The sequence below is a fragment of the Eptatretus burgeri genome, chromosome 14, assembly GCF_056783735.1.
Source record: "Eptatretus burgeri isolate ZD-2024b chromosome 14, Ebu_testis_v1, whole genome shotgun sequence".
Taxonomy (NCBI): domain Eukaryota; kingdom Metazoa; phylum Chordata; class Myxini; order Myxiniformes; family Myxinidae; genus Eptatretus; species Eptatretus burgeri.
In genome coordinates, this window is record NC_140974.1 from 41,304,028 (window position 1) to 41,320,741 (window position 16,714).

General features: G+C 44.1%; 1 protein-coding gene across 3 annotated transcripts in view; it reads left to right on the forward strand.

Annotated features, from left to right (window-relative positions):
• The window catches only part of LOC147013030 (DENN domain-containing protein 1B-like), a 251,978-nt gene that overhangs the window by 3,190 nt on the left and 232,074 nt on the right, over window positions 1-16,714 (forward strand). For all 3 annotated transcript variants that reach the window (XM_085854485.1, XM_085854484.1, XM_085854486.1), the window contains one exon: window positions 11,626-11,690. In XM_085854485.1, the coding sequence (XP_085710611.1) occupies window positions 11,626-11,690 (65 nt within the window). The remainder of the gene's footprint in view (window positions 1-11,625; window positions 11,691-16,714) is intronic.

Genomic DNA, 16,714 nt, shown 5'->3' on the forward strand with positions numbered 1-16,714 from the left:
GACAACCTGGTGATCTGAGTGTACACTGTACAGACAACCTGGTGATATGAGTGTACACTGTACAGACAACCTGGTGATCTGAGTGTACACTGTACAGACAACCTGGTGATGTGAGTGTACACTGTACAGACAACCTGGTGATATGAGTGTACACTGTACAGACAACCTGGTGATGTGAGTGTACACTGTACAGACAACCTGGTGATGTGAGTGTACACTGCACAGACAACCTGGTGATCTGAGTGTACACTGTACAGACAACCTGGTGATCTGAGTGTACACTGTACAGACAACCTGGTGATGTGAGTGTACACTGTACAGACAACCTGGTGATATGAGTGTACACTGTACAGACAACCTGGTGATGTGAGTGTACACTGCACAGACAACCTGGTGATCTGAGTGTACACTGCACAGACAACCTGGTGATGTGAGTGTACACTGCACAGACAACCTGGTGATCTGAGTGTACACTGTACAGACAACCTGGTGATCTGAGTGTACACTGTACAGACAACCTGGTGATGTGAGTGTACACTGTACAGACAACCTGGTGATATGAGTGTACACTGTACAGACAACCTGGTGATGTGAGTGTACACTGCACAGACAACCTGGTGATCTGAGTGTACACTGTACAGACAACCTGGTGATCTGAGTGTACACTGTACAGACAACCTGATGATCTGAGTGCAACCTGTTGTAATCGATTTGAGTGTCCACTGTGCAGACAATCTGGTGATCTGAGCGCAACCTGTTGGAATCGATTTGAGTGTCCACTGTGCAGACAACCTGGTGATCTGAGTGTACACTGTACAGACAACCTGGTGATGTGAGTGTACACTGCACAGACAACCTGGTGATCTGAGTGTACACTGTACAGACAACCTGGTGATGTGAGTGTACACTGTACAGACAACCTGGTGATGTGAGTGTACACTGCACAGACAACCTGGTGATCTGAGTGTACACTGTACAGACAACCTGGTGATGTGAGTGTACACTGTACAGACAACCTGGTGATGTGAGTGTACACTGCACAGACAACCTGGTGATGTGAGTGTACACTGCACAGACAACCTGGTGATCTGAGTGTACACTGTACAGACAACCTGGTGATCTGAGTGTACACTGTACAGACAACCTGGTGATCTGAGTGTACACTGTACAGACAACCTGGTGATCTGAGTGTACACTGTACAGACAACCTGGTGATGTGAGTGTACACTGTACAGACAACCTGGTGATCTGAGTGTACACTGTACAGACAACCTGGTGATGTGAGTGTACACTGCACAGACAACCTGGTGATCTGAGTGTACACTGTACAGACAACCTGGTGATCTGAGTGTACACTGTACAGACAACCTGATGATCTGAGTGCAACCTGTTGTAATCGATTTGAGTGTCCACTGTGCAGACAATCTGGTGATCTGAGCGCAACCTGTTGTAATCGATTTGAGTGTCCACTGTGCAGACAATCTGGTGATCTGAGTGTACACTGTACAGACAACCTGGTGATCTGAGCGCAACCTGTTGTTATCGATTTGAGTGCACAGACAACTTCATCAATCTTGGTTCACCAGGTGTTTCCTCCTGCTTGTTGTTATCGATATGGGTGCACAGACAACGTGGTGTCATTGGTGTCTGCAAAGATGTTCAACAACAGCATCTGTTTTATCCCCCCAAAAACACCTAATTGGCTCTTCGCACCTTAAAGGGGAACCCAAGCACTCAGACCACCACAATGCTAATCTATGACTCGATACCCCACAAAATAAATATGATGTCATCTTCCAATTTCCAAATTATGAAGTAGGTAAATTTGTGATTGAAAGTCGAAATCTTCAAATTAGCTATGACGTCTCATCAGGAAGTGGACCACCAGATCCTTACTGTCTCTCGGTTATATGGTGGTCGATTTAACTGAAACGGCGAATAATTTTCGATTTTGCCACGAATGTGCTGAGTCAATGTGTCCTTCGTGCTTGTATAGTCATTCAAGCCGAGATGTTTCATGTTGAACCAATGGCTGAAACACTCAAAGTTTGCCAGGAATTGGACAAGGTTTGTGCAAAATAACAGAGTGTGGATCAGGTCAGGTCAGGTGTGGGAGCATTCGCCAGAGCAGCGTGTCACTGCATCCACTCCAGGGACCACCGTCTGTCCATCCCCAAGGCAGATGCCTGGCCCATCCCCATTTCCTTGAGATGCTGATCAACCTGCTGCAACCATGAGGCATGTGGTCGGCCCATTGGCCTCCTCCACTCACGAGGCTCCCTCGCTGAGAGAACCTGGTGAGCAGGATCGGCGTTAAGAAAACGAGCAACATGTCCAAGCAGCCGCAGCTGATGCTCACGGACTATGCAGATAAAAAATGTCATTTGACAAATCTCTCTCAGCAACCGCTCGTTGGACACAAAGTTCAACCAGCGATCGCCAACGATTCTCCGAAGAGACCTGGAACCAAAGGAATTGAGTCTGTCTCAAATCTCTGGTCAGAGTCCAAGTCTCACATCTGAAGAACAAGACTGGAAGCAGCAAAGACCTGAAGATTCAGACTTTCGGCGTCATGCACAGGTACCGACAGCACTACACCCCATGATCTAGTGAATCCATGACTCCCCAGACCTGACCCAGATGTCTATTGACGTCTGGTTCACAGCCAGCAGAGACATGAATATCACTGCCAAGGTGAGTGAATCTCTGTGATCTCAACATGCTCACCACAAACATGTACAGACAGGATAGCAGCATCCAAGATGTCATTGAAAGCCTGGATCTTCGTTTTGACCCAGGAAACCCATAATCCCAACGGCTCCGACTACTCATTCAGCACGTCGAAGGCCCCCAAAAGGATATTCAGAGACTCCGCAGAGATGACTGCATCATCTGCAAAATCAAGGTCAGAGGTTTTGACATTCCCAAACGATTCAAGCACCGCAGCTTGATCTCTCCGACATCCTCCCCAGAATCTAGTCCATACAAGTGCTGAAAAGTGTGTCGGGCCAGTACACACCCCTGAGGAACTCCAGTAACAACTGGAAATAAGTCAGATATTGTATCACCACATCTCATAGCACTCTCAGTACCGGAGTAGAGTTCAGACATCAGATCGATCAGCTTTGGCGGCACCCCATGAAGACCAAGAATCCTCCAGAGGGCATCCCAATTCACCAAATTAAACGCTTTGCCGAGGTCAACATATTGTTGCGAATTCTCGCCCGCCGGTGTGCGAGCGGCCACGTAACTCGAATCGTGGCACGTCGCCCACAGGACGGACAATCCCGTCGTGACCCTCTCGGACTAACGCCGGGAACTAGTCACAGGTGGGCCTTTCGGCCTCACCACGATCGTGCCAATCGGCCCCCCAAGTGGGATAGGGTTGTTCGCCAAATTCGACCTACCTAAGTACCCACACGGAGGGTAGACCGGGCGATCGCACCTCGCCGCAGGTCGACTTCGGACACGGGCCACTTTAAGCGACCCGTTCCGTACTACGGAACCTCAGTGGAGGTTGGTGGAGGGAGTGCGGTGGTGCTGGCCACTCGGAAGGCGGGCTCGGACCTACTCTACGGTCTCCCTCCCAACCTATCGCCTTTGCCTGTCACTGTCTATACCCACTCCCTTAATTTGTCAAACCCCAATTTAGCCCCAACTTATTTTTTTATTTTTACTTCCCCACTATAAATCGTCCCCTAACCCCCTGTACTGTCCTTGTTCGACTAACTTATCCTGTCACCTAGCCTACTCCCAACCCCTACGTTCCCTTCCCGGAGGGGAACAAGGGAGAGCTAGCATCCTGTGTCGAGGCCCAACGAAGCCTCAGAATGGCCTCAGTGGCGGCCCGTGCACCGTGTTTGCGTCCATCCATTCATCCATCCATTCGTTGTGTTCATTGCGTGTGCCACTTGAGCTGGCATGGAGACTGCGTTTGTGCAGCCCATGCACCGTTGTGGTTCACTGCGTTCAGTTCAAAAGGGAAGGCCTTGGACTGCGTGTGAGCAGCCGGCCACGTTCCCTGTCACCTGCATTGTTTGAGCCAGAGACTGCATGCGAGCAGCCTGGCTCCCTGCTAACTGCTTTCTTTTTGCAGAGTCCATTGATCCTGGGCCATGGTTTAGTGTAAAATTTGTAAGTTAAGGTTAAGATGTACTGTAAATATGAGTGCGCCCCCGGCATGTCTGTCTTAGCGCCGGCAATTTTATTTAAGTCGTCCGTGTGAGTGAGTTTGTTAAGGTCGTTACTCAGCCCTCAGGTTATTTATTTTGGGGACACGAATACCATGAATGTCGCACTCAGGGATCCGTAGGTAAAATGTACTAGGGGAGAACTACACATGATGGCACACGAAAATTTGACGACTCGGGACGAGTCTGTAAAAAGGGGAGGGGGTAGTGTTGTGGTTGAGGAAATTCGCAAACCACCATTCAGGTCCCATAGGTGAGATATCTCTGTAAGTATATGTGTAGTTAGCCCAAACCCGTTGTTTAGAGGGAATAAATGTCATTCATTCGGGCTGCGACCCTTTTAGATAGCCGTTTTTCTTTTACTATCTTTATTTTGGACCAACCGCCATTACTACCACCACAACCACCACCAACCGCATCTCGACAACCACAGCCACCTTCTCCAGAACCGCCTTCACAACATCCACCTTCTCCACAACCGCTTTCACACACCAACCACCAACCGCAACGCCGCTTCACAACAACAGCAACGCCAACAGCCACGACCTTTACCGTCACAACTCGCCCTCGCAACCATCGCATCAATAATTCAACCTATCAATCAATAATTATCAATCCTATCAATAATCAATATCAATCAACCCTATCAATCATTATCCCTATCAATAATTATCCGAGCAAAGACCTTGCCCGGCACAGAGTAGCATCACCCCTTGGTAGTTGTTGCAGTCCTGACGATCACCCTTTCCTTTCCAGAGAGGGACAACAAGGCCCCTCTTCCAGTCAGTTAGGATGATGCCTGTGTTTCAGGCAGAGCACAGAACTGCATGCAATGACATGAGTACAGCATTTCTACCAGCTTTGAGAAGTTCAGCATGGATGCCACAGATCCCAGGAGCTTTATCCCATTTCAACCGGTTCACCGCAGCCTGTGTTTCCATAAATGAAGGTGGATCACAGTTGATTGGAGGATGAGCAAATGGGACAGTAACACCACTGATATCCAACTCAACAGCTGGTGGATCAGCCTGGGACAGACACTCAAAATTTCCGGCCCAGCGGGCCTTCACTTCGGACATCTCTGTCAAGAGCCCACCACCCTCTGCTCTCAATAAAATGCAGTATACCGAGGAATGCGCTTGGAGGAACGCAATGCATGAATTCCCCTGTAAGCAGGACGAGAATCGCTTGACCACAGGTGATGCTCTACTCCCTTACAGATTCCTCACACATAGGCCCCCTGTCCACTTCCTCCTTGTCCGTCCACCTTCAGCGCACGTACAGTTTTACGCCTCAACTCCGTGCACAGCTCAGCTCTGCCATTAAGCCTGGCCTTCCGACTTTGGTCAATGCTATCCAGTCCCTTGAGAGAAATTCTTCTTCGCCCTCTGTTGAGTTCCGAGACATCCACCGACAACATCAACATCAAGGATGGTGGTCTTGAAAGATGGTTCTGCCAAGCACCCAGACCCCCCCCCCCCAGTCCCTACTCTGTCTGTTTGCAAACACCCCAGCTACCCTCTCATCATTGAGCTTGCCAACATTCAGCCGAGGCTGGGATGGTACCATTCTCGGATATAAGCTGCACCTTCAGAGTGGCTACCACAAACCTGTCATCGGTATTCTTGAACCAAGCACTCTGCTAGACCCTGCATTTCTGGATCATCCTCCACCAACCATCAGCGAGCACATGGTCAATCTCCTTTGCCACACTGCCAGCGTTGGAATACCAAGTCCAGCGATGAGCTTTTGAACCAGCCATCATAAGTCCATGACTTGTTGCAAAGTCAAGGAACGTAGTGCTATTCTAGTTCACAGTTCCAGACCCCTGGTGACCAGCACACATCTCATAACATTCCCTTTCATTTCCAGTCAATGCATTGAAATCCCCCAATATGAGAAGAGTGTCTCACCTGGGGCACTGTTCAACCACAGACTCGAGCGTGGCATAGAAGGCGTCCTTCCCGGTGAGATCACTCGCCTCAGAGCAGAAACCGAGACCAGGGAAAGGACACCTGAAGAAGTGATGACTCCTTAGTCTCATAATATGCTCGTTGACCGGTGTTACCTGAATTATCATTGGAGTCAGCTTATTGGACACAGCTACAGCAACTACTTGGGCATGGTAACCATCAGAGTGACAAGATCAATAGTCGGTATAACCACCCGCCATGATCTCGCCACTATCCTGTCTCCGAACCTCAGAGAGTGCTGCAATACCGATGTCCAAACATTTTAGCTCAGATAAAGAGAGGTGACCATCCTCTGTTAGGGATAGGACATAACAGGCACCCACCCGAAGGGACAGCCTCAGATTAACCCAAGGAGACCACCGTCTGGTGGACCACACTTCAGCACCACCCCGACACACACTACCGCAATCTGACCTGGGAAGGTTACCCGTGTTTTTCCTCCTATCATCAATGAGTGGGGGTCCCGAAGGCTTTGCCCCAATCCCGTCATCCGGTGAGATGCCTTGCGAAGGGCTGCCACACAGGGGGTACTCCCATGGAGTGGGTTGTTGATTTTCTTTGCGTTTTTCTTTTGTTTTGTGGAGTGAAGGGTTCTACGGTGGCCAGAGTGCAAATCTTGCCACTAACTTCATAAGAAAAAGTAACCCAAATGCAGGAGGACGTCCGCAGACACAGTTTGGCACTAGATGTGGATGGCCGTTGACTCCTCCGCCCTTTGACAGGTTTTGTTTTTAATCCTGCTGGGTGTCCATATCATACAACATCCTCACCAGGAAACCTGGTGGGGTTGGGGAAGACGGTTTAGTCGCTGACAACCCGACCATGAAACAGGTTAGTACAGCTTTACATGGTACCTGCAGTAAGTCACAGATCTAATCTGGCCTGACCTGACAAAAGTGTGGATCGGGTCAACAAAATGTTTGCTTTTGTACTCGGAACATTTTACAGAGCACTGTTATGAAACGACAGATGGCTAGATCTTGTGGTTATCCACCATGATCGAGAGAGGATGGAAATGGAAATGACGGTGGTACATGACACAGACACAAATGGCATCCGATAAAAGTATGAAACTGAATAATCCTGCAACAGTCAAGACACATGGTCCCAAAGATGATGTGACAACTCATTTGTCGCCCATTTTGTCCGCGGTGTCAGCGTCTGCTTGGGTGGTGCCTGTCCTGTCGAGCGATGATGGGTGTTTCTGCTCGAGTAAATATAAACCGATATATCAATTGCTACAAAATCCCTCCCTTGTAAGGTGCTAATTGAATGGAAAATCAAAACCTACTGAGCTAAAGTGATCATGTGACCAGCGTTTTCATCTTCACAAACACTTCTGCCTTCTTCCTCTGAATCGCTAGGACAAGGCTCAAAATGATTCGGCTCCACAATTCCCCCAAAAGCGTTTCCATCACTAATTTTGTCTGTAATAGTTTCTTCAAAATCCCACAGATCACTTTCAACATTCTGAGAACCATCAGTGTCGCTAATGATTGTGGAATCACCGTCACAATCCAATCTCGACCTGCACTGTTTCTTTGTGTTGAAGCCACCGTTCGGATCACTATGGATGCCAGATGTGACGTCACTGGTGAAATTGAAAATCAACACTCCAGGGCTTTTTATGCCTCTGCACCAAGGGTGCCAGAGGCATGATGTTTCCGCGTTGTCCATCCGTCCGGATTTTCGTTTACGCAATAACTCAAGAAGCAAATTGTAGAATTTCATCAAACTTGGTAAAAAGGTAAAGTAAGACGGGGGAAATTAAGTGATTATATTTTGGGCCAAATGTGATAAAGGTCAAGGTCAAACTCTGAAATTTTACTGTTTACGCCCTAACTCAAATATTGGACAGAATTTCATCAAACTTGGTACAAAGGTAAAGTTAGACAGGGCAATTAACTGATTCGATTTTGGGCCAGATATGATAACGGCCAGGGGTGAAATATGTCAATACTCAAGTGTTTGTGCGGGAGAGCGGAGGCATACCCGTCGACTGTGCGCAGTCGAATTACTCTCGTTTGACACTGTGACTGACAAAAAATATTAAAAAAATTTTTCCCTTCAAATTAAATCGTGATTAATGATTCTCGATGGTTTACAAAAAAGACAATTTTGCGTTTGGATTCCCCTTTAAAGGGGTTCTTGGCTGATCATTGATCAAGTCCGTGTTGACATTAAAAGTCCATGATTAACAAGTGTTGTTTTTTTTTTGTTACACATTTTATAACTTTTTAACTGAGACTTCATTCATTTAGTTATTTGGGGTTTTTTTTTTCTTTAATAGTCACACAAATGATTGGCTTAATAGCCAAAACCCCCCACTGAAAAGGATGCATGAGGTCATTCAATTTGACATAAATGTTCATTGGAAGATTATGCACATTTTAAACGAGAAGGGCACTCGGTAGAGCACATACCTCCGCCCCGCAATGCCTGATCCACGAGAACATATCGGGCCCAATACATTTTTGAAATATCATGCTATATAACGTTTTTGGCCAGATCTCTCAATGGTGAAGAATCGCTTTAAAAATTAAATAATTCTCGTATCCAGATCCGGATTCGCATCTTCACCAAAATCAAATCAATTCTTCCTTGTCACACGCCCAACATGTCCACCAAGTTTCATCGGAATCCGTCCAAAACTTTTTGAGATATTCTGTATACAGACAAATATATTAACAAACAGACAGAAAGGGGTGAAAACGTAACCTCCTTCACCTTTGGTGGCAGAGGTAATAATCAGAATCATCACTCCAATTTAACACAGGTGGAGGCCAATTAACTTGGTGTGTTTGTGAAGGTGATTGGTTGCACCTGAGCTCATTTACAATTGCTATTATAATTGGGGGTGGACACTTATCCAACCAAGATATTCTCGTTACCTCCACCACCGAAGGTGAAGGAGGTTGTTTTCACCCCTTTTCTGTCTGTTTGTTCGTTTATTTGTCTGTGTACGGGATATCTCAAAAAGTTGTGGATGGATTCGGATGAAATTTTGTGGACAGGTTTTGTGAGTGACAAGGACGAAATGATTAGATTTTGGTGCCGATCCAGATCCGACCACTCAAATTTTTAAAAGTGATTCTTCACCATTGAGAGATTGGGCCAAGAACGCTATTTAGCACGATATCTCAAAAAGTTATGGACGGATTTGGACGAAACTTGGTGGACATGTCGGGTGTGTAACAAGGACGAATTTATTTAATTTTGGTGAAGATCTGAATCTGAATCTGGATACGAGAATTATTTAATTTTTTTAAGTGATTGGGCCAAAAACGATATATAGCATGATATTTCAAAAATGTATTGGGTCAGATATGTTCTCGTGGATCAGGCATTGCGTGGCGGAGGTATGCGCTCTACCGAATTCCCTTCCAGTTTTGTATTTTAAATTAATATTCTGAAATTTCTAGAATTTGTTTTTCACATGGAAGTTGTAGGTTACAATATGTAAATTAAGGTGGAAAGAGTCTGATTTAATGCAATTTAATTTTAGGCCACAAGGCAACAAAAGGTGAACATTTTGAAAGGGGGTGTAGACTTTCTATAGGCACTGTGTACAAATATGAGTGTTGGCTCGTGAAGGATCTCACCAACAAAGGGCAGCCAGTTTACAAAGTACAAAAGGGTATTGGTTGAGGGGTGAGAATGAAGTTCGTATACAAAAGGAGGAATATCACAAAAATGAATGACAATGGCCCAGAGGAACAGAATGGGAAAGGATCACCATGTATACAAGATAACACGCATTTGCATCAGTTACAGAGCGCACGAGGTAGTAATGGGCAGCATATTTGAAAGACTGAAGCGAGGAGAGTGCGACACAGGGAGAAGATTCCAGAATCTGGAGAATAAAGGGATGAAGGAATTCAATTGGGCAACCATTATGGGCTTTGGATTGGTGAGCAGTAAGGGATTCTCGAGGAAAATGTGCAACTTGCAACTTTGGGTGATTTGGTGAGAGCAGAGGCAAGAGAGGGCAGAAGGAGCAAGGTCAGATGTAAACTTGTATAAAGTAGAGAGCTCACCAACGTGCCACCGATGGCAGCGTGACGGTTCTTGGGAATCTGCGTTCTGTCTTATGATTCCAATGGCACGTAAGGTGTTGTTGAAGACACCCTCAAGAGTAGTACAGTCAGAAGTAGGAGCACCATCCCAGAGTGCGGACCCATACTCCATGGAACTCCCGATGAAAGCCTTTTATACCGTAATGAGCCCTCCAAGAGATTGTGACTTGCTGGCCTTTGTTGTAACAGCCCAGTTTATGATCGAGTCAGAAAACCTGGAGTTGATCAGTTACAAATTACTGAAGTTAAGTTTTGGCGTCCTACTTTTTTGAGGTTTGTGGTGAAAATAAATTTCACTATGTGTTGTATTGGTATAATTTTTATAATTTACAACATCCTTTAAATGTTAATGTCATGCTATATGAATCGCTCTTACTGTTCAATAATTAATGATAACTTGGTATGAGGAGCAGTTTTGTATAAAAAAAATAATATTAATAAAACCCTGCTTGCATTGCACATAATTTTAATTCTACTCATGAATACAGAAAGCAGTCAAAAAACTAGAGGGGGAGCACTCGGGAGAGTGCAAAACCTCCGCCGCCAATACTGCTGGGTCACTCAAGTGAACCTTATATCTTATTCATTAAATATGTCAACAGTGCTGACAGTTATAGTTCTTTTCTCCAACATTTTTTGGGGGGGGGGGGTTGGAAATCACTTAAAACATGTAAAAATGCAAAAAAAAAAAATCAATTTTGTTGAAAAAAGTTGCAAAATTTTTTTTTCTCTAACAATTTTTTTTGGGAGGGGGGGGGTTGGAAATCACTTAAAATATGTAGAAATGCAAAAAAAAAAATTTTTTCTCTAAATTTTTTTTTTGGGGTGGGGGTTGGAAATCACTTAAAACAAGTAAAAATGCAAAAAAAAATTTTCTTTTTTTTGGGGGGGTTGGAAATCACTTAAAACATGTAGAAATGCAAAAAAAATATTTCTCTAACAATTTTTTTTGGGGGGGGGTTGGAAATCACTTAAAACATGTAGAAATGCAAAAAAAAAAAAATTTCTCTAACAATTTTTTGGGGGGGGGGACCAAGTCCAAAATTTAATGGCATGATCCTTGGACCATACCTAACCCCTCCCCCACCAAGTTTCGTCGAAATCCGTCGAGGAGTTTTTCCGTAATACTGTTCACAAACAAACAAACAAACAAACAAACAAACAGAATGGGGGTGAAAACAGTAACCTCCATCCATCTTCGAAGATGGCGGAGGTTAAAAATGGACAATTTTAAGTTCACTGAAGGAAAGTTACAGAGAAGCAAGTCAAGGACAAGTGTTTTTGTTATATCTCGCGCTGACCTTTAATTTTATGAACTCGGTTGCTTGACGGCTCATCTAGATGACCTTTTAATTCCTGTGGCTCCAATGTGCATCTTGCTCGCAGGGTGAATCCTGAGCGCATGTTCGAGCTGTTTGTAGAAGTTTCACCACCCAAGAACCCTTTAGCTGGTGAGTAAATTTTGAACTCAAATGCAATCCAAAAGCAGGCTGCTCATTACTCATTGATTGTTTATTCATCTCATTCATTTAATGAAATTATTTTATTCTTTTTTATTTATTTATTCAACAAAATCATACCTCTCACATAACCCTACCCCCTCCCCCCCACCTGAACACCCCTTTCTCCAATTTTTTTTTCTCTTACCTTGCATGTTCATAACCCCTCGTTTGGACTGACTAACCTCCCCCCCCCCCAGTGATTGATTGCTTTGTAAATCTACAAATGTCCAGTTGCAGGTGACTATTCAGCTGATCCGTAATTTTACTTAATTCATCAGCAGTTTCATGCGATTGGTTTTGTGACGGTACCAAGGTCTCTCGTCAGTCTGGATTTCATTTATCAATAGCTTAGACGGCATATATTTGTGGGTGTTTGCTTCCCCTTTCTATGTGGGTGTATCTCAGCACTTCAGCAAAAAAAAAAAAAAAAAATTCCTCCTTTGGATGTGTTGTACAGTTTTTGAAAAAAAAAACATTATTTGCTCTCATGTGCACCATGGATTAATTATCCATCAAAACCACAATTGGAATGCATCATTACTGAATTTTGCTCTTTTTTTTTTTTTTTTCCTTCAAAATCGAGACTCGTGGAAGAGCGAGGAGACGGTTCTAAGGAAAAAGGCAAAACACCGGTAACATAAAAAGAGAAAGGAGAGGGGAAACTGCAACAGACCCGAATGAGTCCCACAGGAGCAAGTGGCCTGGACAAGGACACACAAATCCAGCACAAAAGCGCATGTGAAGTCACTCAACGAGGTGTGTAAGTATATTCAAACAACAAATTGATGAAAAGACTTCAGAGAATTCTGGAACGGTTATCTTCAGCTTGGCAGACTGCCTCTCAAAACGGTGAAGATCACGTCTGGCCACAAAGGAACGCGAAACCAGACGTTCTGTTTTCAAGGGATGAATGACCTGTCCTGAACAATATTTTGATTCATTAATTTAAGTACCCAGCAAGTTACTCGAAAGAAAGCTGCATATCCACCTGCTACCTGTAACTTACAAAATGAGTTCCTCTCCAAAATGATAGAATTGGTACTTAAAGTTAACATAAAGGGATTTAAGTGACTAGTTCATAGCTATATAACCACTGTTTTCTATTGAAATGATGATTGGTTTTAAGCAAGTGAAAGTCCTACCTGGTCTGGAATATTTAATAATGGAACTTTGCAGTACCCTCAACTTAACTGACATATTTGATCATATTTTCGGTGGCACAGGCAGCCGAATGGTATGCATGGCACTTCATGCTATTTCAAATAGCAGTGAATGCTTTGCATACCATGAGGTATGTTGTTCGAATATTTTTCACTTTTTGCTTCTTCATCTGTTTATATTTTAAATGCACAAACTCTAAATGGGGTGGAATGGGAGTGAGGTAAAAGCCAATAACCAACAAGTTCTGCCATTACCCATACTTAGAAGGGATGCTTTTTTTTCTTCTCTGATCAGGCCCTTGTTGAAGCTTGAACAACAAATGCAAAAAATAAATATTTTAGGAGACCTGGGGGGATGGCTGGTTCTGAGAGTTATCCGGAAAAGGGAGGGGGTGGGTAGTGTGTGGCTTCTTGAAGTTGTCTGTTGGGAGCAACATTGCTGTGTTTGCTCTGGGTTGCAGGCATGTTCTTCATAAATGGTGGTACCTGGCAGTTTACCTACACCTGTTGAAAAGGCATCTGCAGGCTGTTTTCCCTCATTTAAAAAAGGCTGTTGTACCTTAAATTTGCAGAAAAAAAATGATGAAACTGTGAATTAGTTGTGCTTGTGTGTACATATACTGCACAGCACTGTATTGGAAATAATTATGGAAATACACAGAGAATGTGTACAAATAATGAGTCATTGAAACTGAGTGACGTACAGTTGTCTGGAAAAGTATTCACTCCCGACCAATAATACCACATTTAGATGAATTACAAATTATGCAGAAACAATTTTTCCAAATTCACTTTTTTATTCATAACTGAAGAGATCAAACTAAACACTGTTGTAGTTGAAGGAGGTTACATGTCAGGGATATCTGCAAAAAAACCATGTAAAACTAGAAGGGCACTTGGTAGAGCTCACAACTTCCCCAAGCTGATTAGTTTTACGTTTTGTATCCTACTGATAGGGCAGATCTGGATTCAGACCTGAACTAAACTTTAATTGGCTTGTTCTTTTCACCTCACCAACTAATCGACCAAGTTTTGTCCGAATTCATCCATAACTTTTTGAGACATCCTGCTATATATCGTTTTAGCCCTCTCACTCAATGGTGAAAAATCGTTAAAAAAATTGTCGGATCCGGATTCAGATCTTCACCCAAATCGAATATTCTTCATTGTTACATACCTAACCTCTCCACCAAGTTTCGTCTGAATCCGTCCACAACTTTTTGAGATATTTTGCTCACAAACAAACAAACGAACTGACAGACGGACAGGGATGAAAACATAACCTCCGTCCACCTTCTGTGGGCAAAGGTAATCAAACTCACTAATTACAAAAGTATTCAGCCCCTTAGGTCAGTACTTGGTGGAAGCACCTTTTGCGGCAATGACTGCTACGAGTTTTTTCGGGTAGGTCTCGACCAGCTTTGCACAGTGACATGGTGAAATCCTTGCCCATTCTTCATGGGAAAATTGCTCTCGTTCTGCCAAGTTCGTTGGGGATCGTCGATTGACTGCATTCATCAAGTCTCACCATAAATGTTCAATTGGGTTCAAATCAGGACTTTGACATTCTAATGTGATATTCAAGAACATTTATTTTCTTCTTATTCAGCCACTCCAGTGTGGCTTTGGTTTTGTGCTTCAGATCATTGTCGTGCTGAGATGTGAATCCCCCACCCAGTTTCATATTCATGGCTGACTCAAGCAGGGTTTCATGAAGAATTCTCTTCTACTTTGCTCTGTCCATTGATCGTACTTATTTTCTGGTCATACCAAGCCCAAAAGAAAGAGGAAGAGAGAATAACAGGAAGGAGAAATATTATGGAGGAAATCGAGCAAAGAAGATTGAATTGGATAAGTAGGAGGGTACAACCTGTTGCACATGTGTGGGGATGGAAGGAGGAATGGCTTGGGAATATTAGTATCAGAAGATATTGGTAATCAGGTGGTCAGAGTGGAAAGATGGGAGGGACGAATAGTTATGGCATGATTGGTGGTACGGAGGCAAATGGTGTGTTATGTCAAGAAAATTGAAAGGGAACATTCTGAAGTCATGTTTAATGCTGGCCAACCTTTACGGTCTGGAGACGTTGGCACTGCCACAGAGACAACAGAGGCTGTAGGCTTGTGGGAACAACTGGGTCAGGAGGATTATGGGAGTGAAGAGAGTAGAAAAAAGGAGGATGGATGAATTGAGCTAGGAGATTGGTGTGTGGTTGGGTTTGATGAGGAGATTGGTGAAATACTGGCTGAGATGGGCTGGACACTTGGTGTGGATGGGGGAAGAGATAATGACAAAGCGAGTGGATCGGTTGAGAGAGCAAGGTAGGAACAAAAGAGGTAGGCCATTGTTGAGATGGGAGAATTGTGTGAGTATGGATATCTGTAAGATAGGGGTAGTTGGAGAGTAGAGAGAGTTGGCTGAGGCCAGAGGGAGGAGGAGGAGTATCGTGAAAAGCAGGACAAAAGTGTGGTGCCATCGGACCTCACCCCTCATTAAGGGAAGAGGGGAAGGAGGAGGTGGAGAAGAAGAGGGTCTTGAACCTCAGTTCAGGCCCAAGTCGAACGGTTACGACAATAATAACCTGGCTGGGTCGAAAGCATCATAGGCTAAGTGATTGTGAAAATGTATAATTAAGGCAAAAAGGACTGAATACAAAATGCAACTCAACCATGTAGAATGAGCAGGGACCTGTGAAAATTCTGTGTAATGTGAAATGTGACTTCAAGCATAACCCCCCACCCAACCCAAAGTCCTCAACCACACACAACACCAAGTCCTCAACCCAAAAGAAAGAGGTAGAGAGAACAACAGGTTATGGCATGATTGATGGTACAGAGGCAAATGGTGTGTGTCCCTGCTGATGGTGTGTGTCCCCACTCGACCGAAAGTGCTCAATTCCCCCCCCCCAACAACCCTAAGTCTTCAAACCCCCCCCCCCACGCTCTCTTCAAATGCCCTCCCCACTACAAGTCTTCACCCCCCAAGTCTCAACCCCCCTCTACCAATTCTCTGCCCCTCCAACCCCAACTCTCTGTCTGCCTCTCCCCTTTCCTTCTCATTCTTAACAACGTTCCTGTTTCTGTTCATCAAGAACAATGATAAAAGTCAATGCATCCACTCGCAACTCTTCAGTAGAAATAGCAGATGAGTCAGCTAAATGTCATATTTTTGTATATGCTCCATAATATGCATATGTATATGCATAAATTAAGCTCCAAAATAGTCCCAAAAACATATTTAAGATCATCGGTGATGGGAAAAAAAATAAAATGTAACAGAGCTCATCGGACAAAGACCTTTATCATGATATGGGTTTTATGGTCTATGGTCAAGTCGTTTAAGAAAAAAAGTCAGGCAGCGAAACAAACAGAATAAGTGTATTATTTATATAAAAGATGGAAGATAAATGGTGTGCACATGCACATTTATATAGCCCTCGCCCCCAACCGCACCCCTGGCTGCTCCCGTAGGGAGCCAATGTTTCTAGTTACCATAAACACAGCTACAGACCTCAGCACAAACAAAAACAAAACATTCACCAATCAAAAAAGCACTGTGGACAATTTTAAGCATGACATTGAACAACAATTTCAATAACTCAACATTAACATCACCAACATCGACATACACATCAAACAAATCAATATTATAATCACATCCGTAGCTACCAAATACATTCCAAAGAGCAATTAAAAAAAAAATACAACCCCAACGACATGCCAGAAATCGCACACCTCAATCACATCCGTCGCTACCAAATACATTCCAATGTAGCAATATAATAAAATACGACCCCAACTGCAGTACATTCC